Raw genomic sequence first — 27,399 nt, 5'->3', positions numbered from 1 at the left:
AGCGGAAAAATCTAACAAATAGCTGCGCACTCTAGCAACATCCAGCAACTTTTAGGCACAACGTAGCGGGCGAGAGGCGGCAATGAACAGTGGGAGAGTTTGGTGTTAACGTATGCCACGCATTGCGGCATGTTAACAGCACAGTACGTTTGAGCGCACTTCCTGTCAGCAGTCTGCAATTCTGGCGGCCCACCATCACCCAGCGCTAGAAATGAGCTGAAATGGCTGTGTATGGTGTACTGCAACAATATAATATGTATTTATGAGCGACTGCCACGGTTGTGTCTGATACTGAGTGCTGCTAGCTAGTTATGCCGCCAGCAGTGCGTACACGAAGTTACTGCCATACATTGGTCAGTGTGAATATAAATTGTTAACATTTTTTTGTTTCACTCTCCACAACTTCTTGCCACTTTTATACACTAGGAGTTTCGTTGTTTGCTGCGCTGGAACAGGACGTAAATAATTGCGGCCGCCGCGCATGCAACACCAGCCATAACGAGCTACTGTGTATGTGTGCTGCGTCGAGTACTAAATGGCGCTTGATAGAATTACCCAGCGCGGCATACAAGTAAGTATTTCCAGTTGGTCGTGTTGGTAAAGTGATTTCTCTGCAATAACACACACATACACGCACTTGTGCGCACGTTGCATATCAGTTTCCATTTAGTAGCGTAAAAGTGCGGCATGCGTCCATTTTGTTATGCTTATTCGCATACTGATGGCTATGCTGTTGGCGCTGGTTTTGGTTTGGTGGCCGTGCGGTAGCTGGCAACGCAATTTGTTTTTATGAATTATTGCTGTGCTGCGCCACAAAATGAAGCCGCCGTGTACTGTTGCATGAAAAATTCTCGTGCGAAAATGCAAATGGACGCCGGAGTGATTTTAGTAAGCAAATAAGCGAGGCGGCTCCAACGCCCAGTGAAATGTGTCGAGCAAATAAGTAGCAGAGTGAATTGAAAGTTAAAAACTATGTTTAGCTGCAAGGTAAGCACCATGAAAAGTGGTATAAGGGCAAATTTCCCACAGATACTCTATGAATTTGAATTTGTAATGAAGATAAACTTGCTTTCAGCGGGTATAGCATTATCGTAGTACTCGCAGCATGTGATGACTACTGGAACATTTTTCTGCGATTTCTCATCAATTTTTTTTCGAGAAACAGCACAGTTAAGACTTGCTTCTATACGATGGAGGAAAAATATAGTAAATATCGACCGACGATATGACTCAAGTGATTGTTGAACATCACTAGCCTCATTATCCTACTATTTCACAAAAAACTAATTACGTGGTCATCTCAAATTATTTAACAAATTATTTATTTATTTGTAATCGATCTTAGTTTCAGTCCCTTACCTTTGCATCCTAAGCAACGTGGATGCTAAAAACGACCTCTCAATAAATCCTGGTAATACCGAACTGCTTTTATTCACCGGGAAGCACAAAATCGCAGAAGCATATTTACCATTAATAGGGGAACGTATTTGGTTTGTTGGCAGATTAAGTACCGAGGGATCAGCCTAGATAGGAAGCTTTCATGAACACCCAACATCAAGCAAAGCACAAGTATGTCATCATTTGCCCTGTATTGCTGCAAGGGAGCCATTGCCAAAAGGTGGGATTCTCACCAAAGGTAGTTTTTTGGCTTTATGAGACGATAATTCGGCTTATAATCAGAAATCCAAGCATCGGATTTCGGCACTCTGAAATCCAAGCATGATTAGATCTCATTCAAAAATAATTGGATTACCAGATCACCGAGCCTGTCCCTAGCTGTCTTCTATCTTATATATCGATATAGGGAGGGGCGCGTCAAGGGTTGCGGTGGAGGGTTGGCGGAGGAAGTAGATGTTCTGCTCCGAAGCGCTGCCTTCTTCAGATTGATTACTATAACTCTGATACCAGGGCAGCAATATTAGCTTTGAGTTCGCTGATGTTACAAGGAACTGTAATGCTGGTGAACTTGCTAAGGTAGGTATTCAGTCTCAATAACTGCGGAACGGGAACGGGTAGGAGCTTTGATGGCTTTTTATGACTTACTACTGGATTGTTGAGTCTCAGACCAACTCAGGAAGCGTTGGTCAACCAACAGCAGCTGTACAGTTGCAAGGTCCTTCTGGTCAGGCTAAATTGGAAGGTGTGTAGGGAGTTTTTCACCCTCAGCAAGATTCATATTTGAAAAGTTTTAAGAGTTCTAACTTAATACTGTCCAGTCGGTATTCATGCGGGAAGATTGAATATCTTTTCTGATACTTGCTGTATCAACCGTGAGAATATCTTGCTTCTGCGATATCAGGTCTCACACTATTAGAAACTCAGTCGGAATAGTGGAAATGGAAATAAAATATCTCAGCAGATTTTGTTTGGCGATAGCTGTTATCCCACTAGAGGCAGTGACTTTTTCAAGTTTGAAAACTACTCGTATCTAAGGAATAGAGTGTATGAGGTCGTTTTTCATCAACTTTCCGATAGGACAGTTCTCACCTTCTTCAGGCAAAAATTGCGGAATGAAGTTCATCGTTTTAACCGATTCCTTGCATATTTTAAAGTATGCAGCAGTGAATCCACGTTTTGTAGACGGTTAGATTCGGATAATCCCCCGATTTACGTTTAAACAGCGCTAAATACTGCTGGGAAGTGGTTCTAGTATGGCAGCACATGTACGCACGCACCGACGATGGCTTTGTCGGGGACAATATAGTCATTTATTTTTATCTCGTAATCAATCTCGTTAACATTAAAACCTCTCTAACTTTGTGTTCTTTGGGTATAAATTCTACAAGCTATCGAAATTTTCCAACATAAATATCTGAATACGTGTCATATACCCAAGCCCAATTCATGGAACGAAGATACCGAATGAAGCGACGAAAATAGCCACATTAACTTTAGGCACCAGACTGTGCAGTGATGCGGCACTAATTCGAATTAGCCAATAACTCTACACATCTATATTAATCTAGCAACGTAGCCACTAATTCAGTAATAGCGAGCAAGAAAACATAAATATGCGAACACCCTGCAGATAAACACACTTCCACATAGCCATGTTTCGCACGGACTAATTAGCTGAACAATGGCCAAAATGTTGTGTTTATAATATAAGTATAATTGTATGTGCAGCAAACTTTACTATAAAGCTGCCCATGCAACTGTACACGATGAGAGATGTTATTGCAAGGCTTAGGACACATGCATTTTCTCCGGTTAATAGAGCAGATTATGCACGTTGCTTAGTTTATTTTTAATAGTTTCAATTTAGTTTGGTAATAGCATGAGAATAAAATTATCTAGTACTAACTAAATTTACACATACACGGAACGACTACGGAGCTTCGATATGCAGCAAGCAGATTTTGCATACAACACGGCCAACATGTCCTTGTCCAACTGCATAATAACGTTGAAATCTCCTTTATTTTCTAAACGAGATGGAACCCACAGCATCTCAGCAATGTGTTGGTGCAAGGAAGCAGAAACACATACACTTCCTTATGTTCAAATAGGTTTGTTGCAGGTTGTGTTGCTATTATTGTAAGCACAGGAGAAGTTTTTATTATTTTGTAATAAATTGGAATCTGACCATTACTCGGACATGGAGACTTTGTTCTTGGCTACAAGCTTTTCCATGTCCAGCAACATGCTTGTACAGCTTACAATGTTGCAAGCGCTTTCTTACAACTTTTTACACCAACAAAGTTGTGCATGTGTGTTGTGCATGTCCATTTATTTTGTGCTTTTTCACTGGTCAACAAATTCAAATTGCCGATTTCGATCAAAAATTACTGCAAATGTCAGTTTTGCAGATAAGCACAAATTTCATAGTAATCTTAACACACACATGCACTTATACGCTTATTTGTGGTATAATATATGTACATACATACTTATGTATGTGTGAGTAATCCTATAGTCATTTGTTATCTCTGGCCTATGTTGTACCCGCTTTGCTGGCTGTTAGATCTGTGTATTAACAGGGAAATTTACTTTAGCAAACAAGAATTGCTGTGATTGCTACACATTCTTCTCGTGTGTTAGCGCCAGATAAATGATTTTCAAAGCATTTACGCTTTTTCGTGTTCGGCTGTGTGTGGATTTGTGTAATTGATTTAAGCAAATAGCTTATTGAAAAATGATTTCTGCACTAAAAAATGATTTCGCTCATACTGCTTGCCAATGTTTGCTATTGTGTACTTACAAAAGCTAATTTGTGGCAAAGATATTTCCTAGATTCAACTTCATAATATTGATAATACTGCAGACAGCTCCTTTGCCTGTACGCCACAAATTGTGTCTGTCTCTACACGTTGAAAATGGCTGCTATTTTTAGCCCATTTCATCCATTATTTATATTTATTTAATTTTTGTGAATAAATTGAAAAACTTGAATAATAGAATGCGATATTCCAACTGATACTTTAAAAATTAAAATTAATTTTTCCGGAATTGTCCACAGGAAATAGTTTAAATGTTTTTGAAATTAGTGTACAAAGTTGTATTTAATAATCTGAAATAAAATGTTTTCAAGTTCAAACTCTGCATCATTAATTGGAATTTATGGATTAATATAACAACATATTAACTTAAATCGCATGTAATAACTTTTGGTAGGTGTGAGAAGGAAACATCTCGTCACATCCGTCCCCACTTGCTCGGTTTTTGCCGATATCCCGGAAGTGCCTGGAATTGATACTAATCATCTTAATAAATTTTTTGTGTACACAAAATTCTTTGCCGATTTATGAGGATCTGGTGATCCATTTTATAGGAGTTTATATGTAACACAAGGTTCGAATATATACAAAGTAAGATCTATCGAATGCAGGTCAACAATATGACCTAACCTTTTGAAGAGGTAAAAGCTACGAGAAACTATTCAAAATACCTATATGTAAATATTAATCATGCGATGATGATGCGATTAGGTCTTTAGGAGGCCCATTGTGAAACCAGCGGAACTTAGTCTTACAAATTCATCAGTACAAAAAGTTTTATCGTAAAGAAAACTTGATCGATCATTGTGATTCTTTTTCTATACAAAGCTTTGCAAATCGCTTAGTAGTCTTTATAGTCTCCTCTTTTTCTTTATCATGGTAGCTTCTACTTACATTATTTCCAGCAAATGTCGAGAATTCGGCTCAAAAAGTGACATTTTCAGTTGAGAATAAGTCTGGGATGCAAACAGATCTCTACAAATATTTTGTTGGGTTAATGTTGACACAAATGTACAAGATCGATATAAAACGATTTAATCGACCAGTGCGTGACCCTAGAGACATCTATTGGATAACGGCGGAAGCAAAGTTTTAGTTGTAATTATATGGTATTCCTAACTTACTGGCATATCTGGCAATTTGACAGTGACCTGTTAGTACTCCTGCTAGAGTTTTTATGTCATATCTTTTGAATGTTCGCCCTTATTTCATATATGCCACTGATGAAACCCTAAGACACTTTAGTGTACACTTTTATTAATAAAGAAACTACTTCCTTGAGTTGCTAGAAGACACTGCGGTGAATGGTAAACGAAGGCGATTCTGGTATCAAATTTGTCTAAATCACCTCAAGATTATATAGTTTGGACTCATCCGTATAGATGCTTTTCTCTGTGTCCCTGTTCACCTCACCTTTTACCCACTTTTGTTTGGAAGAAAAGTAAATATTGGTAACCAAATCAAGTTCAGTTCTCTATGATTTTGAAAATCCGTATTGAGTAAACACGAGGAAATGTTAAGTATCTTAGAATATCCTTTATTAAAAGCGACTAATAGAACGGATTCCCTCAGTTTAAGAGTTAACTTCGTTTTTTCAAGATACCATATGTCATAATTGGCTTTGCAACTGCTGAACATAGCCAATAAGTTACCCGAGGAGTTAGTCCCCATTTGGGCCCAACCTTTACAGGTGTATAGTGCTTCCTTTACCCTAGCGTCTAAGTTTGATTTCCATAAAAGCTTCCTGTTCAAAATTAGTTTAAAGTAGCTTAGATTAGCTGTTATTGTTAGCCATTTAATATAGTTGGTATAACTTATGGAGTTTTGTATTTCCTAGTGAACAATACTAGCTCTGTCTTGCTAACATTAAGTTTCGATACACGATATGGTCCGTCTAATAGTGTTTGTATTAGGTTAGCGGGGGAATTTATATCTAACCGAAACTGCTACATCATCAACGTTAACAACATGTGTTCCCTTCTTTTCTAGAATTAACTAACATTGTTAAGATCATAAATAGTGGAGATAACCCGCCTTTTTGAGGGGACCCTCTTTTTAATTTGCAGTAAAGTCAAATACAAGCAACTTTTCAGTCGAGTTACCATACCCACAGTATGAATACGGTGAATATCTTTAAAGCAAAAATGCTTACTTCTGTTTTATTAATTTTTATACGAAAAATGATATCCAAAAAAAAATTTGCTGTTTAAATAAACTGAGGATTGTTATATGTGTTGTTATACCCAACACCAAATTTTCGTACATTGATCAGAACTTGTGGACCGGTAATGATACATCAGTTGCTTTACACAAAAACGTAAAACGTGTTATAGCTTGTGAGATACTATTAGGAATATTAACAGAACCGAATTGATATTTGAGTGTTGGAAAGCCAAACTGCTCCCCAACTATCTATGAACTGAATTTAACTAGACAACTTTATTCCCAATTATATAGTACAAGCTTTATCATTTGAATATCTCTTACAAATATTAACTTTTTCTATACAATAATAAGTGGAAAAACTGTAATGATGGAGAGAGATGTTGTTAACTTACATACTTTTAAAACAATATTAAAACAATAACGCTCCATATTGCCTTTCACGATTGTGAAATTCATAAAAATAGGACAATGAAGGCGCACACAAATATTTTCAGGGCACCGTACGTATCTACAACATAAAAAACAATGCTACCTCAATACCGCCATTGGTGTCAGTTACATTTGCTTTTTCAAAATATTTCTATACGAATATATGATATACTTTAGGGATTGGTTTCAAATAAACCCCACAAGTCGAAACAATAAAACATGATTTTCCCATTAAGTTGGCAAAAAAGGATTATTGAATAGAAAAAATATGTGCCACCTTTGGGAAATGATTAGGCCCTTATATTGTGTGATTATGTCACATCGATCCCTACATACATATGTACTTATGCATATCAAGTATTTCATAGAAGTCTAACGGAATTTTTCCCCACTCAAAGTTTAACAAAGCTCCTTTCTATGCTAGGGTTCATACCTGTTTCACAAACCACAGAATAGAAAACTCTTCATGGTTATGCAACTGACGCTGGCAGTGGCAGTGACAGTTAGACCAGCAGATTTCAATTAGTTTGTTAGCTACAACAAAAAAGTCGAAGTAGATGTGGAAGAAATTTGTCGCCGCCAGTTGGTTAAAGTTTTTACGCTTTCCTGCTGTCCACCTTACCTTTTCACTAAGCGAAATATAGCCAATGCATACATTTTGTCATTTTATAGTCCGCCTTTTTCCGCTTCTTATTTCGACGCCATCATTTTTTATCACGCACACACACACACACTAACACTTGTGATTTTTCCTTTTCGTCCTATGTTTCTGTATGCTTATGTACTCTTTTCCACAACTATGTGGTGAGTTCTATGTTTTTCTAACTGGAAGTACATACATATGTACATACAGAGAATGGATCTGTGTACAAAATTTAAAACTCGCCAAATGCTCGGAGGCAAAAAAAGGGATAACAACAATAGCAAAACCATGAAAAATTTAAAAATGCACACCGAAATCAACCAAAGCAGAAGAAAAGTGCGAAGTCTGCAAAAAACTTTTGTTGAAATCACACTTCTTCGACGCTGCGAAAAGTAGAAAAATAGCAAAATGTTAGAATAAATGTAAATAACTGTAACAAAAACAAAAATTTTGAAGCTTGCAAAAAAAAAAGAAAATCGCACTAAATTTTGCAATACTCGCAAAACCAACAGCAGCAGCTGGAAATATAAGTAGCCGAGCACTTAAATTGGGAATAGAGTATAGCGGCACTAGCATACAAATATGCAGTGACATATATACATACACATATTTATTCGTATATGGTATATGTTAAGCTCTCTGGGGTGGTTGATAACCACGGTTGGCGGTGACTGCTCTGCGGATGCTTACAATCGCTCCGCTGCCACATGCCTCGCATGCATACGGGCATTCCCGGTTACTGCAGTATTTTTGGTGCATTTAGGAAAAATTATTATCCAGCGAAACGTATGCGAATGAATAATAGAAATGTCATCTAGGAACTAACAACTAGGCAGAGCACTCTAACGGCGCTCTATTTCCAGCAAATGGCATTCGTTAAAATAGGTAGGTTGATATTAAAAAATAATATGAGAAAAATTAAAAAATGAAACAATGCTGTTACCGTGCGCCTTCTGCCACGTTGTTATGCATTATAAATTTTAATTTATTTATATGTACATATGTTATATTATAATATATTCGGCGAGTTTTGAATTGTATGCCAAATTTCATTAAGATATCTTGGCAAATAAAAATGTTTTCATACAATCACTTGATTCCGATCGTTCAATTTATATGAAAGCCGATAGTGCTCCGATATAGGAAAAACGACGTGTGAAAAAATTATAGATCGATATCTCAAAAAGTGAGGGGTTAGTTTTCGCATATACTGACAGCCGTAGATACAGACTGACTGTGATAGCTAAATCGACTCAGCTTTATTTATAGGGTCTCCGACTTGTCCTTCGAGGTCTTACAAACTTCATAACACACTTAATATACCCTGTTTATGGTATATAAGAAGAAAGAAACAATAGAAAGGCATCAGAAATAGTTATCAACCACAATTTTTAGTTTACTGTTTATTTGAACTATTAGTAAATATGTATTTAGTACAACCCATTTGCTTCTAATATATATTTTATCATAACAGGTCAATTGAAAGGACCCCGGCCATACCATATTAAAACATATTTTTTGGCAAAATTCGTCCTTTTATTCAATATATAGTACTTAGTTCCATTCAAGGGTGATAAACCGATTATAGCGACTTTCCAACTTTTTTATACAATTTTTGTAGTATGATTTGTCCTTTCCTCTTCATTTGACGAAAATTTCTTCTAAACAAGCATTCTTTTGAGGTTAAGAACAGGAAATAATAGCTGGGGGTCAGATCCGAAGAATACGATGGATGCGGCAGCAATGCGAATCCAAATTTACGGATTTTTGCCAACGTTTTCACTGACTTGTGACACCACGGTGTATTGCCTTTCAACAAATATCTTTCTTTTACTTCAACTGCGGCCGTTTTTCGGCGATGTCGTTCTTCAAAAGATCCAATATAGTTATGAGATGTAATATTCGCTGTTGATGGTCCCTCCTTTTTCAAGGTAGTCAATAAAAACTATTTCGTGCGCATTCCAAATGTAAAGCCCATAACCTTGTTAGCAGACTGATGAATTTTTCCATGCTTTGAAGCGGGTTCATCGTGTGAAGTCCACGCGAATGACTGTCGATTGGACTTCGGAATGAAATGATGAAGTTATGTTTCATCCATTGTCACATATCGATGCAAAAACACGGTTAGTTACGCTCGAACATCTCTAAAAAGTCGTTGTTTTTAGTAAATAGCAAGCTCGCGCGGCACCCATTTTTCACAGAGTTTTCTCATATCTAAATATTCGTGAATAATATGAAATACTTTGTTGGTTTATATCTTTAGATCTGCTATCTCAAACAACTTCATTTTATCGTCATCCAAGATTACTTTGTGGACTTTTTTGATGTTTTCTTCGGTAACAACCTCTTCTGGGAGTTCACTGCGTTTACCGGTTTCGGTGATCATTTCACCAGATCTAAACTTAGCATACTAATCCTTGATGTTTGATTTTCCCGGGGCAGTGTTCGGAAACTCTTCATCAAGCCATGCTTTTGTTTCAACTATATTTTTTCCTTTTAACTCGGCTATAATCTTGTAAGCGGTGTCTACGCCCGTAAAGCAGAAGAAAATATTTTTTCCTTTCGTAATATTTATCAACAAATTCCTTTTTAGCTTTCTCTCACAATAACAAAAGTTGCTTTACTTAAATTATATAATTAATAATATTTTGTTTCAAAAGCTGTTGAAGGTTTGTGGTAACTAAAAATCATACGTCTTGAGGAGTTGAAAAAGTCTTTTCGTATTTTGTCAATGGATGTCGTTGTAATCGTATATCTCCAGTGCTACCAAACACATTGTAACATACCATAAATGTAGTATTGGAAATATGAGATTTTAAGCTTCACTTAACCAAAAAAAATTAAATTTGGGGAAGTTAATGGTAGTAGCGCCAAATATTTGACAGGTTGGGGACTTTTTCATTGACCTGTTATAATACTCTTTCTTGTTCTGAAAAATGAAATTTGTTTGATTCCGCGACCTCATTGTAATTATCTAATCTAATTATTTATCAAAAACTTATTTTTGATATGATATCAAAAAAAACTAACCAATTGGACTGAAGAATTCATATTTTCTACCAAAAGTTTTATTTTCAAGTTAAATTTAAAAATTTTTTCAAATTGAATTATAACTTAAACATTGTGGGAAGCTTTGTTAAATTCCTCTCTAAACAGTAATATTTTTCTGGATTTTACTTTTTTCGAAAGGCAAAGGCTGTACCAATTTCATTATTTTCAAATACTTTAACCCTTAAACGCCTGGCGGTTCCTCTAGGAACTACTATTTTTTTGTTAAATTTTGATGTATGAACATGTTGCTTTGATATATCCATTATCTTTTATCTCAGTCGCCACTTGTGTGTGATCTTTGCAGGCATTTACGTTTTGACTTGAGGAAGAGTGCATCGAAAAAATAGTTTCAAGTAAAATTTTTTATTTTCAAGTGACTATTGCAAAAGTAGTAATAATTAATTAGTGCTGAAAATTTGGAATATTCATCGTTATTATAATTTAATTTCATGTAAGTGTTGATAAAAAGTTTACAAATTCAAATTTAAATTTTATGAAATAAATATTAAATAGTCCCTTGAGAAATCATAGAGGAACCGCCAAACGTTTAAGGGTTAATAATATGATTTACTTTTTGAGTAAGATGATAACCCTATTAAGACACACAAATTTTTAATTCTTTATATGCAAAAATTATCTATAAGGGACATACAAATGACTCTATTTTGATATATTTCTAAACAATTTATTTTGTAAACTGTTATTATCCCATATTTTAATGGTTAATCTGCTGTTCGACGGAGGCGAATTCTAACTCAGAGATCACAAACATCGTTATGTTGTTCAAGAAATTAATGGCGTGCCTAGGCCAATATATGTATGTATAGATTGAAATAAAAAGCAAATAAAAGCGTGTCGTTTTCAAATTTTGTTTGTATTGCTAGGAAATTTTTATCAGGGTACGCGCCCTTCAAATAAAAGTAAACATAATTAACTCCGCAGCAAACGGAAATGCTGTATCAATTACCATTTATTTAGTTTTTAGCAGTACAACAGCAAGAAGAAAAGAAAGTTCCTTAAGTACCACCCCGTGCATGGTCAATACATTTAGAGGTTATAAAGTTACTCTCTTTTGAAGTCAGTTCATTAAATATTTAAGAATTTTTTTTTTGGAAATTTCTTTCCTTTATACGAGTATATTCGTCATGGCTTTTGCCATTTACTTAGCTTAACTGCCGACTGGTTGGGTGCCATGAAATAACCATGGACAACATTCAAGCGAGAACGTGTCTCGTTCGGAAACCACAAAAAGGGTTCAACAAACCAGACATTGAATTGGCCGGCAACAACCAAAATAGCCAAAGAGGATACAAAATCAAATGAAAAATGGGAGGGCACAAAATGAATGGCTGTTTAATGCAAGTGGACAAGTGCAGTGTGTGCCGCAGGCTCAGCGTAACCTAAAGGATATAGACAAACAAGTAACAAATAAAAAAGAGAGAAAAATTAAAAGAAAAGTCATGAAGGGCAAAATCACTGATTTCGAAGCCGCAACATAACCTGTGGAAGACAGATTTTGGCGAAGTCGTCGAATCGCAACAGCTCGTGGACGCCAGCTAAGGACTTGTGTCGAAACCCAAGTGATAAAGTATATTTAACCAAAGTACAAATGTCACCAACAGACTATTTAAGTTGGGGGTTTGTTGATGCAGTAAGTGAAATATGCTCAGACATTGGTTCTGCGGAAAATAACTAAAAACGAAGGGCGGAGCAAGGCATGCGGCGTTTACTAAACCGTTTCCCAAACACACACAATTTACGAAACCAAACAAAAATGTTTTTTCTTGCCAAACTCGTACTGCCAGTAGACTAGCCGGAAACTGCCTACTTCATTTGAAGTTTTGTCAAAGCTTGTTATGTTTACGTGCCTTGAAATTTCATAACAAACCGCCTAGGTATATACTACACAGCGCTACAGACTTCCAGTTAATAAAGTGAGCCAGAAACGCGGTGTGGACGTCTCTCATTGCCATAACTGCCAAAAACACCTTAAGGTGAAGCTATTCCAGATGCTTATGGTTACTGGTAATACAAACATACGTAAAACTGTTAGAGGCAGTTGTTTTTGAAAATAAATGTCTATATATACCTATCTACATAGTAAGTAAGAATAGCATTAACAGAAGTCGTATTGCGTTCCTTATATATAATATAATGAACTTTTATTGCTTTCGATGGAATTTTAACTAGATTCATAACGGATATGTTCGAAAGCAAAAATAAAAAAATCTATTAACTTTAGTTTCTAAAATAACACAAAATATTTTGGAAAAATTATAAATTTCACGTTCTCTTTTTTAAATAATTATATATAGTTTGTTCTTTCAAATTCGCACTGACATATTTTGATCTTCTCTTCGTCTCAAGTGGGAAGCCTTTAGCGATTCAATTTATATTGGTGCTTACTTCGAAACTGATTCCTGACCTTCAAAATCAGGGAAATATTTAAAAAACTAAGCAGTTTAAAGGTGAGCTTTTATATATCACTGGTACCTGTATATATATCTTTATCTAAATCTATGAATGTTAGCAAAACACAAAAGCAAATAATCCGGTCTTTTGGAGTGGCTCTGCTGCCAATATATATTGGCATAATTTCCTTAATTTGTTCAACATTATCATTATTAAAAGCTACGGCTAGAACACTTGCATGTCACAACATCTGTGATTATTTAGAAAATAATTCCAAAACTTCTAAAATTCTACCAAACTGTGCCGTAACTTTTGACACACAATCTTAAAAATGTTACGTTATGTCAGGATCTGTGTTGGTAATATTAGTTGAATACAACGTAGCACCCGATTACATATTTTGTGACGAACCACTCATTCGAGAATACGGTGTTCTGAACGTCGCTGGGATGGGATACAATTTTCATTGCACTATCTTGATCCAATATCTTAACTAAATCACTTATTTGTTAAATGAGTGAGTTAGTAGTGTTTCCGAATTCAACAATTTTCAGAGGTTAGGACGCAAAGAAAATTTAGTGATATGTATTTTAAACTTATTAAATTTTTTTCAATCATAGATGGCCTTACGAATACAATATAATATCGGTTCTTAAGTTTTCGATATTTTAAAGAAGTAAATTTGCATTAAGCTGTAATCAGAAAGAGTATGTACAACCGGTAAAAATGTAAATTCTTACTACAATACAAAAAAGTGTACTGTAAAAAAAAAAATTAAATCTAAACTTTAAAAGCATGAGAAAAAAAATAAGCGTAAACTGTATCCTTCTTTACACACTTGCTCTTTTGCACCAAGCTCATTTTTGTAAAACAAATTCTGCAGCAAAAAGCACAAATGTCTTGTATGCTGCGTTTGTGAATACCATACATACATACAGTACATATATGCGACTTTGTTTTGTTACGCTTGTGCACAACAGAATAGAGTTTCGTTTTTTTGTGAAGGACTCATAAGCGTAAACCCGGTTACGTTGAGTAGTTCAAAGCATTTTAACGGCATTATTGTGTACATGAAAAGTGAAACACGTTGCACTACAACTAGCAGCGAGTATATTTTCTAGTTATTCTGATAGTACTAAGCAAAGTAAACATGTTAGCACAAATAGTAAAAATTCTTCAAGTAAAGGAGGAAAGAAATGTACACCCACACTCACACACACACACACAAATGCAAATTCACAGCGCACGCACGAAACTGAAGTGAAGCAGGTGAGAATTGTGCGGGTGGCTGCTGGCAGAGTTGACTACCGAAGCTATTGTACACTGGGTCATGTGCAAATGGTTGAATATGAGACCCAAGACGGCTGTAAATTTAGGCCAAGTACTCGTAAGTTGAGTGCTATGCAAACACCCACACACACAAGTCTTAGATGCTGGTATACAGAAGGTTTGTGGAACTAGATCTCTATAATACTAGTTGTATAAGTATTCGCAGGTAGATAAAACACTATGCATTGGGAGGGGTCGTTCCTGCCCCAGTTGCTGTGTTCAAAAGTCTGACATTTTAGCACGAAAAAGCCGCTGTTAATGTTGTTACGGTGTGAAAACACGAGAAGTCAACATATAAGCCACATGTAAGGTGATGTGAAGAAGCAATGAGCTTTAAGAGTTGGCTATGGATAGTGAGATAGTGATTGCTGATAGTTGTCGGTAGTGGAAAGCTAGGCGGAATTGAAGCTGGTATTCTACATTAAGCATTTAATTAGGAAATATAAAATGTCAGTACTCATAAACAATATACAGTATGAATTATAAGAAAGACACAGATATAATTAAGTACTTTATATCTTTTATTAAAAGCCGAAAGGTATCTCAGATTTATTAGATCTTTGGTCGATCTACTGAACTCATTCGTGGACTTAGATGAGTGCAGGGTGCATTTTATTTGTATTTTTTTGTTTCTTTTTTGTAACTATCTTAGGTATGTTAGAAAGTTAGTCGAATTTTTCACCCTTGATCCACTATGGGTACTTCAAAAAACACAAAAACATATGCAAGAAGAGTTGTACATAATATCCCACAAAACATATACATAATACTTAGTTATATGTCAATGTCTCGAAAAACCCGAAAATTATTTAGAATTACTTCCATATTCACATCTAATTTAGCTGATACACGTGACTTTGTACTAGTAGAATAACGAATGAAAACAACGATGAAAGAAACGGTGCCATAAGTACTGAGCCTTCAAAATAAAAATATTTTCCTACAAAATTCGGAATTGTTCAACATTTTTCGACAAAGCTTATTGGAAAAGTAGGACAAAGAGCAACGTAGAGGCAAGAAATATAGTTGAAGCAAAAACTTTTCTTGATGATGAGTTTCCGAACACTGTGCATCGAAAACTAATCATCAGGGATTGGTATGCTAAGTTTAGAAATGGTGAAATGAGCTCCAAAGACGGTGAACGCAGTGGACGCCAAAAAGAAGTTATTACCGACGTCTTTACTGGCGTAGAAACCACTATAGACGAGTTAACAACAGCGCACCAGTCGTTTCTTCTTTCTGCAATCTGGCGCCAATTGGAGATTCCAAGTTCCAGGTTCTTCTCCAACTGGTCATCCCAACGTAGTGGAGATCTTCCTCTTCCTCTGCTTCTCCCGGCGGGTAATGCGTCGAATACTTTCAGAGCTGGAGTGTTTTCATCTATACGGACAACATGACCTAGCCAGCGCAGCCGCTGTCTTTTAATTCGCTCAACATGCCAATGTCTTCATATATCTCATACAGCTCATCGTTCCATCGAATGCTATTTTGGCCGTTGCCATCTCGCCAAGGACCATAAATCTTCCGCAGAACCTTTTTCTCGAAAACTCGCAACGCCGACTCATCAGATGTTGTAATCGTCCATGCCTCTTTACCATATAGAAGCACCGGAATAATGAGTGACTTATAAAAATTGGTTTTCGTTCGTGGAGAGAGGACTTTACTTCTCAATTGCCTACTCAGTCCGAAGTAGCATCTGTTGGCAAGAGTTATTTTGCGTTGGATTTCGAAGCAGACATAGTTGCTAGTGTTGATTCTGGTTCCAAGATAGACTAAATTATATACGGCCTCGAAGTTATGACTGACAACAGTGACGTGGGTGCCTAGTCGCGAGTGCGTCGACTGTTTGTTTCATGACAGGAGATATTTTGCGTTGCACTCGTTTATTACCAGACCCATCTGCTATATCCAGTTTGGAGAAATCAGAACTAAAGGCTCTGTTGTTGACACTAATGTTATCAGTACGCCAACAGCAGCACACTCTTTTCAATTAACTTGTTACTTTGTGTTTGGTTATGACTTCTCTCACGTGTGTCTAATGCCCGTAATTTACACATTTTCGTCCCGATGAAAAAAACTTAAAACATCCTAGAATAATACTCTACTATTTATCTTTTTTAGAATTCAAAATTATTTATTCAAAAGACGGTTTATTTCCAGCAAACGTTTTATTTAAAATTCTGTGTGAGGAGGGCTGAGTGTAACCAGCCGCGTTCTTTTTAACGACATCAAATCAAAACAGATACAGATACGCAAAATAAATCTCAGAAAATAAAAAATCTGAGCTCAGGCTACTATAAACAACCGGATAGCACTTAAATCAGCGGGTTTATGTATGTCTAAAACTGTATATACATATACATACATATCTACGTAAATTGCGGGTGGCTGTGAGTGAAATTGTAAACGTGAGCAAATGAGTAAGTGTGTGAGAGAAACGTGATTCTCTCGAAACAAACTCTGCGTAGTTCTTTGGAGGGTGCGTTGGTGATGAATCTGTCCGCATAGTCTGGAATATGCCTGAACAATCTACTCCAGTAAGCCTTAGTAGATACTCGAATATTAATAGAGTGTTGAGTACTGCAGATAATTGAGTGAAATTTATTGGTGAGTTTACTTTCACTCTCTCTCGCAAACTCTATATGCGGAAAATTTGTCTAAGTAAACATTCACCAACGTTTCGTTAGAGCGCACAAGTGACTCTCGCTTCCATTTCTACCATTTGAAATTTTTGCGAATGTTTTTCACCACATGTCCGATTCTTTTGTTTTCGCCGCAAAATTTTAGCGCATGTGCAAACGCGAAATTAGCTCTCTTTGTCCTGCCATCACTTATTGCCATTTTGTTAGCTTTACTATTTTATGTGCTCTTCTGTCAAAGCTGACAGCATTTTTTTGAAAGTTTTTCCATCTCTACAATGACATTTGTTTTCATTTCACTGCCATTGCGTTCCTACAGACGAACAACGGGTTTTGTTTACCTCCATGGACTACGTCTGTGGTTGAAATGCGATGGTGGAAAATGTCAAAAGCAGGAGAGATAGCCGAAGAAATGGTAGCGGAAATAAAAGGCCTTGAGTGGACATATTTTTTTGATTACTGCCACATATCTATGTAGGCAAAAATTTAAATTAATTCATTTATATTAAAAGATATTAATACGAATAGTTCATACACATATGTATGTATATGTATGTACTCGTGTCTGTTTTACAAAAACAGCTAATGGATTGACCCTAGTTAATATATGTATGTATATATGTATGTAATATATGTATGGTAAGAATATTGACATTCGACAGACAAACATATGTACTGAGGTTAATAATAATTAGTAACACTCACCATGTTGTCCAGTGTTCGTGATGATCACCCAAAAATCAATTGTTTTCTCTGGACCCAGCTCTTCGTAGTCCCACTTCTTTTTCACACGCACCGCGCCATTTGTTTCGACTGTCACCCACGGATTGTCGTCGCGTATTTTAAAAGTTTCCTTATCGGTCTCTTTCTCCAACTGGAAGACGGATTTACCTTCGGTATCGCCATCGGCTTCAGTAAACTCGATGCGTTTAGTCGGGCGTACCGCGCGCGTTACCCGACGTTTCTCGCGATGATGTGAATGCTCATTGATGGCATCGTGCTCCAAGTGTTGCATTATAAACGAAACCGGTTCTGGCGCTAAGAACTCTAGCAATACTTTAGCTGGTTGCTTGCTCACCAAACTGGGATAGCGTAAGTCGTGCGCTTCTACCTCGATCAATAATTCGGAGGCGTGAGGTTGATCTGCCAACATAATTTCGCCAGTTTGTGGCACAATGATGACAATATTATTTGGCGCACTTAGTCTATAGGCGATCTTATCACCGTCCGCGTCAGTAGCTTCAACCTTACCCAGTATGCTGAACCGTTTCCAAGTGGTTGTTGTGTTGCCCTCTAAGCCGGTGCTCTTCTGACCGGCAATAGCGAATTTGTATTCGGTGGATTTGAATATAGGGTGGTTATCATTTTCGTCCAGCACAGCCACCTGAATTTTCGAGATGATCTTATCGAGTTCATCTACATCTGAGGCCTGTACCGATAAGTCATAGTGCGCTTTCGTTTCACGATCCAATGGTCGATTGGTGACCAACCACACACCAGCTTCACCATCACTATCCACTGTGATAGATTCTACGTTCTTAGCGCTTTCTTTAGTGGACTTACGCGTCTGCAAAGCAAATGCCTCATCATCATTGCCGTCAATGATGGTGTAACGCACTTTCTTGGGTGCACCGGTATTATTTTCAACAGCGGCATCGCCACTCAACGCCTGCATTAATGGTATGCCGCGTACACGTGTGCCTGTGGGGCGATTCTCACGCACCTCCCCACTTGCATCCAGCATAGTGCCGGGGAAGCGCAACATGTCGCTACGATGCATAACAAACAACTGTAAATTATGTGTATTGGTGGCGTTGGGTGTCTCCTCGACCACAACGAGATTCACCGGACGATTAACTAGTGGGGAGATATCGGATGTAGTCATAACCACACCATCATCGAGTACTGTAAAATATTTGGAGTAATCACCGGCAAGCATATGATAAGCGCCAACAGATGTCGATGCCGACGAGGAAGCTTTTGCCGCCGATGAGGTCGTATCATTCACTGCCATTGTCTTGAATCGCTTAATACTAAAACCGGGATAGGTATCATGTGGCAGTACAAGGGAGTACTCACTGCCGGTTGTGCCACCGCTGCCGGCCAACATACGCGCTGCATTTGCCGCCGAAATACCAACCGCATGCGACATGCCTTCGCCGTTGGCAGTTGCGGTCATATGCGCTTGCGTATTGGAAATATGCATGAGCAGCGCGCTGATAATGACGGCCAACATGTAGCAGCGAGGCAATGAAGGTGGCGTATGGAAGAAATGCGACACGATATTTTTTGAGCGAGTGGACGAAATACGCGGGTTTGTTCGGGGCACTGTATCGAAATCGCGTGTTGGTCTGTTATGCGAATGCCCCCGCTGCTGCTGCAGCTCGGAAGAGCAACGCGCCGCCATTTTGGCACGCGTTTTGTATTTGTTTCGCTGTTTCGAACTTTAAGATGCTTTTTGCACAAATTTTTGCACAGTCGATTGCACTCGTCGATTAGTTTTAGTAAACACTGTTTTGAGTTTAATTGCTCGGTTTTAATACATTTTCAGGGAGCTGGAAAGAAAGAGAGAAAATAATGAGCATTTAGTTTATTTGTCTATATTATTTACACTTGTAGATGGTAATATGATAAGTTGCACAAATTTTAATATTCGGTTAACATATTGAACCTTTCCTAGTAAGCAAGAATAGCTTCTAAATAATTAACTAATTTTTGTTCCTCTTATTACTTGAACGTGACCTAGTTAGTTTCATAAGTAAAAATCTTCAAGCATTTAAGCATCGTTTTGATAATCCAATAACTTTCTTCAATAGAAAATTCCTTTGTGCTAATTTTTAAGTACATAATGGAAACTGCATCGCATTTCTTCTTCCATAACTTTACTTAAGAGAATAATCATCAATTAACTTAATATCATTGTCAATTAGCACTTGCCTTGACATTTTTCTTCACTTCTCTCTCTTCCAATTTTCCAATACCTAACGTTCCACAATCAACCGCCAATTTGTGCTATAATAAATTTCAACTTGCCACACCACCAATAATTATGCTCATTGCAATTAAACAGAAATCGATTAAGCCAAAAGAAATAATGCCGACTGCGTCAGCGTGTCACAACAATTACGCCGAAATTAAAACGTCATTAGCATAGAGAGACAATGGATGTCATTAAACACAGTGTGAACTGTAGGGGGCACTTGAGTTAAAAAAATGTACCTATATATTATACATATATTCAGTTTTTTTTGGTGTTCAAATGGAATGAAATGGGAGAAAGAAAATCATCGATATTGAGAGAGTAAAGGTGTACAACACAAAAATTATTTAAATAATTTTTTGAGCAAAATGAAATAGGAGAAACATGGCACCAGTTGGTGGCTAACATTAAATGCCATATAGGTAATTTTTTATTAGATCTAATATTTTACACAAGGTTATGTTAGGTTGGATGGCTGATCTAGAGAGCTCGCATCTGGACTGCTATATACAGTTCGTTGTGAAGCCATAGAGCTCCTGTGCTCGAACTTATAAATTAGCAAATGATTAGTATAACACAAAGCGGGGCACCGACCCGTTCTGATTCTAGTGATAGCAGTTCTAGGTTGACTTTCCTCGTTAGCTCATTAGCTTTACAATTTACTGCGATTCCCCACCTGTCGTCTTTTATCACAAAGAGACTCGATGCTATTAATAACGAAGTTAGGCACTCCTTTACCAACCCTAAACACACTGTTAATAAGTTCAAGGCTAGTATCGCGGCCCTGCTATCTGGGTAGATGATCACCCCTCTGAAGGAGGCTCCACTCCGGAGCAGTAAATATATTGTACTACTACCTTAATGGCTGCAACCTCGTCCTGAAAAACACTGCAATAGCCAAGAAGTCTAAAACTGAAGTTGATAGAGAGCTCCCTCCACCAATCTTCTTCCCAAACTTTGACCCATCCGTAAAGAAGCTTACTGCCCCTCTACTCCAATGGCTTCGGTTTCCCGACTCATGATCCAAGTGATTCCGTATGAAATCAAAGTGTGTGAGGATTTCCCAGTGTTCAGACATGTATTCTTTTAAAAACCCAGCAACTTTCGCAGCCATACACATTCCGATGGTGTCTACAGGCACTGGCATGATCAAGTGAATGTTATTGCCCCATACATGCTGATGAGCGCAGCCTGTTGAACGCTCTCGAGTTTATTTACAAAATTGGTCTTTTCTAGAGCCCTCTATCACATTAAGACTGCAGAGAACATAATGGGCTGAGTTATGGTGTGGTAGAGCAAGAGGACCACTTTCAGTGGGAGACCCCACCATTTGCCAATAGCTTCTTTACAACAGTAAAAGGCAATTGAATAAGGTAAACTCAGTAAAAATTACAACACGAAACATAACCCGAGCGTAGTTAATGAAATATTTAGGAATAATATATAGGTGGGTGAAAGATAATTGAAGTTTCATACAGGTTATGAATTTTGAAATCGAGAAAAATCGGTTTTCTTTTGATAAACAATTTGCGAGTATCTTATAAATAAAATAATGATAAGTTGTTTTAAAATTTCCATGGCGACGCCAAAAATTCTCAGGAGAGCGAGTTCTCATTAGGACATCTAAAAGATTTTAAAGGACCCCAACGGTTACCCCAAATACAATTGATTACATTTGTTGGATGTATTAAACATTTGTTCAATATATTTGAGAAATGTAATCGCTTCAGCTCTCGGATATTTATACCACCGGTAATACTAATATGAAAACTCTAAGCTCGATTTCCTGCTAGGCTTGCAAATGGCTTGGGCAACATTGCAGCGCCTTGTTAACAAGGTTTGAAAGTTGGAAATACATTTTCAAATTATTGACAGCATTGTAAATATTATTAAACAATTCGGTGTTTGCATTTCTTGTTTTGCTATAATTTGTTGTTACTACAATAACATGCTTGGTACAACGCATTGAAATTTATTTCATTTTCCACCGCTGCATCGCAGTCGGCGGTCCAGGTTCAATAAATATATACGCGTCTGTTCCAGCAGTAATTGAGGCGCATCCCACTTGTTAAATGGCTTTTAAATGAGTTTGAACACAATGATTTTGAGCTTTTTTGTAATATACCGACGAATACCAGCTGCCTGACAGCCAGCACAGGCTACCGCTGCATACGATATGGCGATATAGAGTTTATAATATACACATGTATACACGAACGCACATATGTGTAAACAAGTGTTTGTCTGCTAGTATTTATGCAAATCGATTACCATTGTCTGTTTGATTTTTGCCTTCAATTGTTTCGTATGTAAATGTATGTTGTTGCGCCCATCTAAACGGTTTCACCAACAACAGCACCAAATTTTAATTGCACCCACACAATGACAAAGTGCCCTTTGCCGCATCTGGCTGATATTTACACATAATTTGTAAGCCATTTTCACTCCTTTTTTTCTGTACCGTTAACTGTGAATAGCCATAATTTCGGTTGTAATTTGTATGTGACGTGTGGTCTTTAATTGCGGTATTTACATACATATACATACATTCATATGTATGAGTTGAAATCGCTCTGTGCTCAAAACTGAAAAGCAACAACAACTAGTTGTGTTTTACATGCGCTTTATGGCATGTTCATTTAAAATAAATCAAATTTCTCTGCTGCATCGGTATATACAAGCCATATACAATATAATTGAAATTCCTCGGCCTTAAACCGGCTAATCAGCATATCATCTGCATTATTATGTATAATTTTTTCATCTAAATTATAGGTTGTAAAACTCTTCGAATTAGACACCTGCCGATGTTTTATTTATTTTTTATTTCAATTTTTCAGCACCATTTTCTAAGGCTGCATCTGGCTCTGCTGGATGCAAGACAACACTCTTAATGACATTTTACACCTGTTTGTGTAGTAAAAATCAATAAAATCAAGAGTGCAACAGAAGCGTCGAATGAGCAATATACCAATACTTAATTTTTTATAAAAAATTTAAAATGCTCCATTGCTTTAATTTAAAATACTTCGCAAAGTCGCTCTGTGGTTAATTTAATGAATGTCAACATATTTATGACTCTGGTCCCGCCAACATTGATTTATGTGCGACAAGATAAAAGATACTAATTTATTTTGAATACAATCGGCGAGACAGTGCGGCACAGCGCACACACATATATACATATAACATACATACGTATATGCACATAGATATACTCGCTAGGAACGGGTAGAACTCTGCTGATGCGCTTTTCCCTTTGTACAGCTCGTTGGTCAATAAAATGCAATCAGCTTATACAAAAAGTAAATAATTCGAATTAGCCGTCAACGGATTAGACTCGAAAGCTGGAAAGCTGAAAACGGTTTATATGAAAATGTTGTTGGTGCCTTGTAAACAATAATGGCGTTTTTATTGTAATTATAAACTTTTTCAGATGCCGGCACTGATAGTTATGCAGATGCTCGGCTTAGCTAATTTGTATCACACTAACTGTGACGCTGGCTATTTAGATTTTCCTAGATTAGACAGAGATTATTTCTGGTAGCTTTATCTAATTAGTGGCAAAGCCCGTAAGTGGCATTTACAATTTTTTAGAGTTATTTAATCAGTAATAGAAATCGATTGGTGAATCAAAAATACATAATTATAAGGTGACAAATAAATATTTTATTTTTTTTCAATGTGTCGGATAATCAAAAAGTTAATTACATATAAACATAAATACACATTTATAATTAAATTTTAATTAAAAAATAATTATCTGATTTCATGGTTGGAGACGTTAAGTATTGAAGTACCCCACACAAATAATTCATTTGAAAATTTTACGTTAATTTATTTGAAAAACAAAAGCAAACCAAATATTGCTTGCTAATCGGCCTGCTCAGCGTACTAATCGCAACACCCTCACCCATCTTGAGATCCAGCATTCATTATTGAATAATATTCGACAGTAGATTCAGCGCCGTTCGCAGCAACTCGGGCTGACTTATGGAACGAATTCGCGCATTTTACTTCGAGAGCTTAAATTGAGAGCGCACAAAATGCAGTTTGTGCAAGAACTGAAGCCGCTCGACCTTCACCAGTGACATCGTCTTCCCCTATAGGCTCTTGAAAAGTTTCAAGAAGATCTGTCGTTTCCGAGCTAAATTTTGTTCAGCGATGAGACCCATTTCTGACTAAATGGGTACGTAAACCAGCAAGTTTGCTACAATTGAGACGAAAAGCAACCAGAAGAGGTTCAAAAGCTGCCATTTTCCCAGAAAAACCAACTTTTTGGTGTGGTTTGTTTATTCAAAAATGATGCCGATGAGAATGTAGCTGTCAATGGCGACTGTAATGGTGTTATGAAAACTGACTCCGTGAAATCGGCAACATTTGGTTTTAACAAGACCGTGCCATTTCCCACACATCGCTTCACATAGTATCACGACGATGGCAGAGACGTATTTAGGTAAGGTCTGACTTTTTATCGAGGTGTTGTTTGCTCCTCAAGAGCATAGATTTCTGAAGGAATGTCTGCATCAAGGTGTAACGCGACCCATACCGAAGAATATCTGACTAGGGGCCCTTAGATATCTTTGTCTCGAACGGAGCTTACGGGTATCCGATGTTTCCGGTGTCTCCGTAATATAATAATCTTACTGGCGTACCGGGGCTATGCGTATTTGGACCCACTTTCCCCTACACTCTTCGGTTAAAAGTGTTAGCCAAAACTACAAGAAGAATAATAATGGATTAAAGGTTTCGGGATCTCCTGGAAAAGAGCCGAAGGGAGCTAGTAGTTCCGAGAAAAGGCAGCGTTTGTAGCGAGCTCGAAAACAACCAGCACAAAGTCAGAAGCAAAGCTGATCAGACAACACAAATATTATTAATACGTAAATTTTAAAGAAAACAAATTTATAAAAAAAATATATAGAAGCACATCAACTCTATATTTTCAAATATTTTACTTTCCAATACTCATTCCACCATATTTAAATGAAGCAAAAAAAAAATAATTATTTCACAAAATTTTCTCGTCCCTTATTTACTGAAACCACCCAGCTGTCAAGCACGGAAAAATTCAAAATTTGCACCAAACTTTATGCATTTATCATATTTTAACTAGCCAGCTGAGGGGAAAACAAAACCAAAAAAAACAAAATGAGTCCCACTGCAATGATGCAACTGCCAGCGATATCAACTTTGTTGCAGAACTTTAGTTTGCAACAATACGCACACAAGCAGCAAATCAGTACCGAGTCAGTGCAACCGCCCAGAAAAATGAAAAATATCAACTGCAACTTTGCTGCCTTTGTAGTTGAGCACTCTCCAACCGAGCTTTGACTTTACCGCAATCGCTGCAAGTAACTTTTGTTCATTAGTGTGTACGACTGCAGTCTGCTACAATAGTATTTGTGTACAGAAAGTGCTCAAATTAACAATCCACAAAACAACCTATTTTGCGCATATTCGATATGCTAATGCAAAAAATTACAACACTTTGATAAAAAGCATGCTAATTGACCACACACACAATTGCCACAAAAGTTATCATAGTGAAAATTGCGCTTATTTCAAACAGAGATGTGTTAATTTGGTTAAAAAGTATACATAGGCTGGGGAATTGTAAGAGAGTGACACTGCGAGCATTAAGCATTTTACTTGAATATCATATCTTAGTGCATTATTCCTTATTATTGTTGTAGGAAAGCTCCCAGAACGGTACTCACTTTGGAGCAAGCAGCTCACAATTTCCGGTTTTAGACCAGGTATCCTCTGGGTAGCCAAAAAACATTCGTTTAAAGGCGAGTTAAAGTGAAAAGCAAAAACTCCTTCCCCAAGGTTGTGCGTTGGGTTTGGGCCCGCCACGTAAGAAACATCCACAATGAAAATAACATCCGTGTAAAGATAATACGGCTGTGTAAGCTGACGTTGAGCAATATCAAAAACTCTGTCGGGATCGGAAAGGACCTCTCCGAGCTGTTCGATACCAAACGAGGTTTTAAACAAGGCGGCTCTCTATCGTGTGACTTCTTCAATATACTTCTGGAGAAAATTATTCGAGCTGCAGAACTTAATCGAGCAGGTACAATCTTTTATAAGAGTGTACAGCTGCTGGCGTATGCCGATGATATTGATATCATTGCCCTCAAAACCGCGCCATTATTTCTGCTTTCTCCAGAATGGATAAAAAAGCAAAGCAGATGAGTCTGGTGGTGAGCAAGGACAAGGGGGAGTCGTAGATAATTTCGTCTATCTGTCTGCTATATGGTGCAGAGACATGGACGATGACAACATCTGATGAGTCGACGTTACAAGTCTTTGAGAGAATTTCTGCGGAATATTTGTTGTCCTTTGCTTTTTGGCAACGGCGAGTACCGCAGTTGATGGAACGACGAGTTGTACAATATTACTAAATATATTACTTTGTTTAGTAATCCTTTGCAAGATAATCCTGAAATGGAACGTTAGATCCACCAAAAGGTCAAGATCTTACACTATCTGTGATGAAACTTAAGAAACACTCGGCTATCTGTATATGCTCGTATACCATATATATTTCTTGTTGTGAGCAAAATATTTGTCTGAACAAAAAGACATTATTTAATTGCAGTGATCTCCACTTGGAATGGTCTGGTAGTCGGAGGGTGATTCTGGTGTCTAAGTTTAGTGAAACACCTCCCACCGGCATTTCAGTCCAGCTCCCCGCTTTCCCACTCTTCTTTGGAAGGGAAGGATTCAGGTAAGATTTTAGTGAAAACTTCTCCTTCTATCAAGATTATAAATTATATTCTAGTTTTTGATGACTCTATGTAATGAAATTTCGTTTCGCAAATAATTGCGGAAAATCCAAATTTTTTAGAGTAGACTAGACCACTAAAAACTTATCAAAAATAAAATATTCATATTTCTCTTCTGTTAACCAGCCTAACCTTTCAGCATTTATATTTTAAAACGCGCCTTTAAACAAAAATAAACAACTATATATAATATTATATATGTATGTATATTTCCACAGTCCTTATATGTCTATACGTATATTATCCCTTTCATTACCCCTACCGAAGAAAGTTGGTTAGTCAAGTAGTTGGTTGCGCTGTTGATAGTTTGGCAGCGTAAAAATGAATGGTTAAATGGCCAATGTGCGAGCCCTACAACAAGTCAAGGACATTTATATGTATGGAGGTATTAATCGAAAAATAACGTTGCATGAATGTTCAAGTAGTGGAGTGCACACATTTTTGACGTTGCACGCATCATGGCACACATATGTGGTGCAACGCAACGTGAAGTGGAGGATTTTTGTTTTTCTGCATTGCTATATACATATGTAAGTATTAGCATACCTTTGGATAGCCACTTTTACCGAAATGTTTCAATTTATTCCCTGCAGAAAATATTTGATTTAGTTGAGTTTTCCCTGTAGGAAATATGTACTAAAATTTGTAGGAACTGGTCAAGGTGAAATAAAAAAGAATAAACTAAGTTCATGATTAATGATGCCAAGTTAACAATAGATCTCTCATTTATAGTGGCCTTAGAAAG

The 27,399-nt window shown here is 37.1% G+C and overlaps 1 protein-coding gene across 8 annotated transcripts in view; it reads right to left on the bottom strand.

Annotated features, from left to right (window-relative positions):
- The window catches only part of LOC105223163 (neural-cadherin), a 333,332-nt gene that overhangs the window by 220,990 nt on the left and 84,943 nt on the right, over window positions 1-27,399 (bottom strand). For all 8 annotated transcript variants that reach the window (XM_049446299.1, XM_049446300.1, XM_049446304.1 and 5 more), the window contains one exon: window positions 17,592-19,441. In XM_049446299.1, coding sequence (XP_049302256.1) covers window positions 17,592-19,293 — 1,702 coding nt within the window. In that variant the 5' untranslated portion in view covers window positions 19,294-19,441. The remainder of the gene's footprint in view (window positions 1-17,591; window positions 19,442-27,399) is intronic.

This window comes from Bactrocera dorsalis, chromosome 1 (assembly GCF_023373825.1).
Source record: "Bactrocera dorsalis isolate Fly_Bdor chromosome 1, ASM2337382v1, whole genome shotgun sequence".
In the NCBI taxonomy this organism is placed as follows: domain Eukaryota; kingdom Metazoa; phylum Arthropoda; class Insecta; order Diptera; family Tephritidae; genus Bactrocera; species Bactrocera dorsalis.
This window is presented reverse-complemented; position numbering and strand designations above follow the sequence as displayed.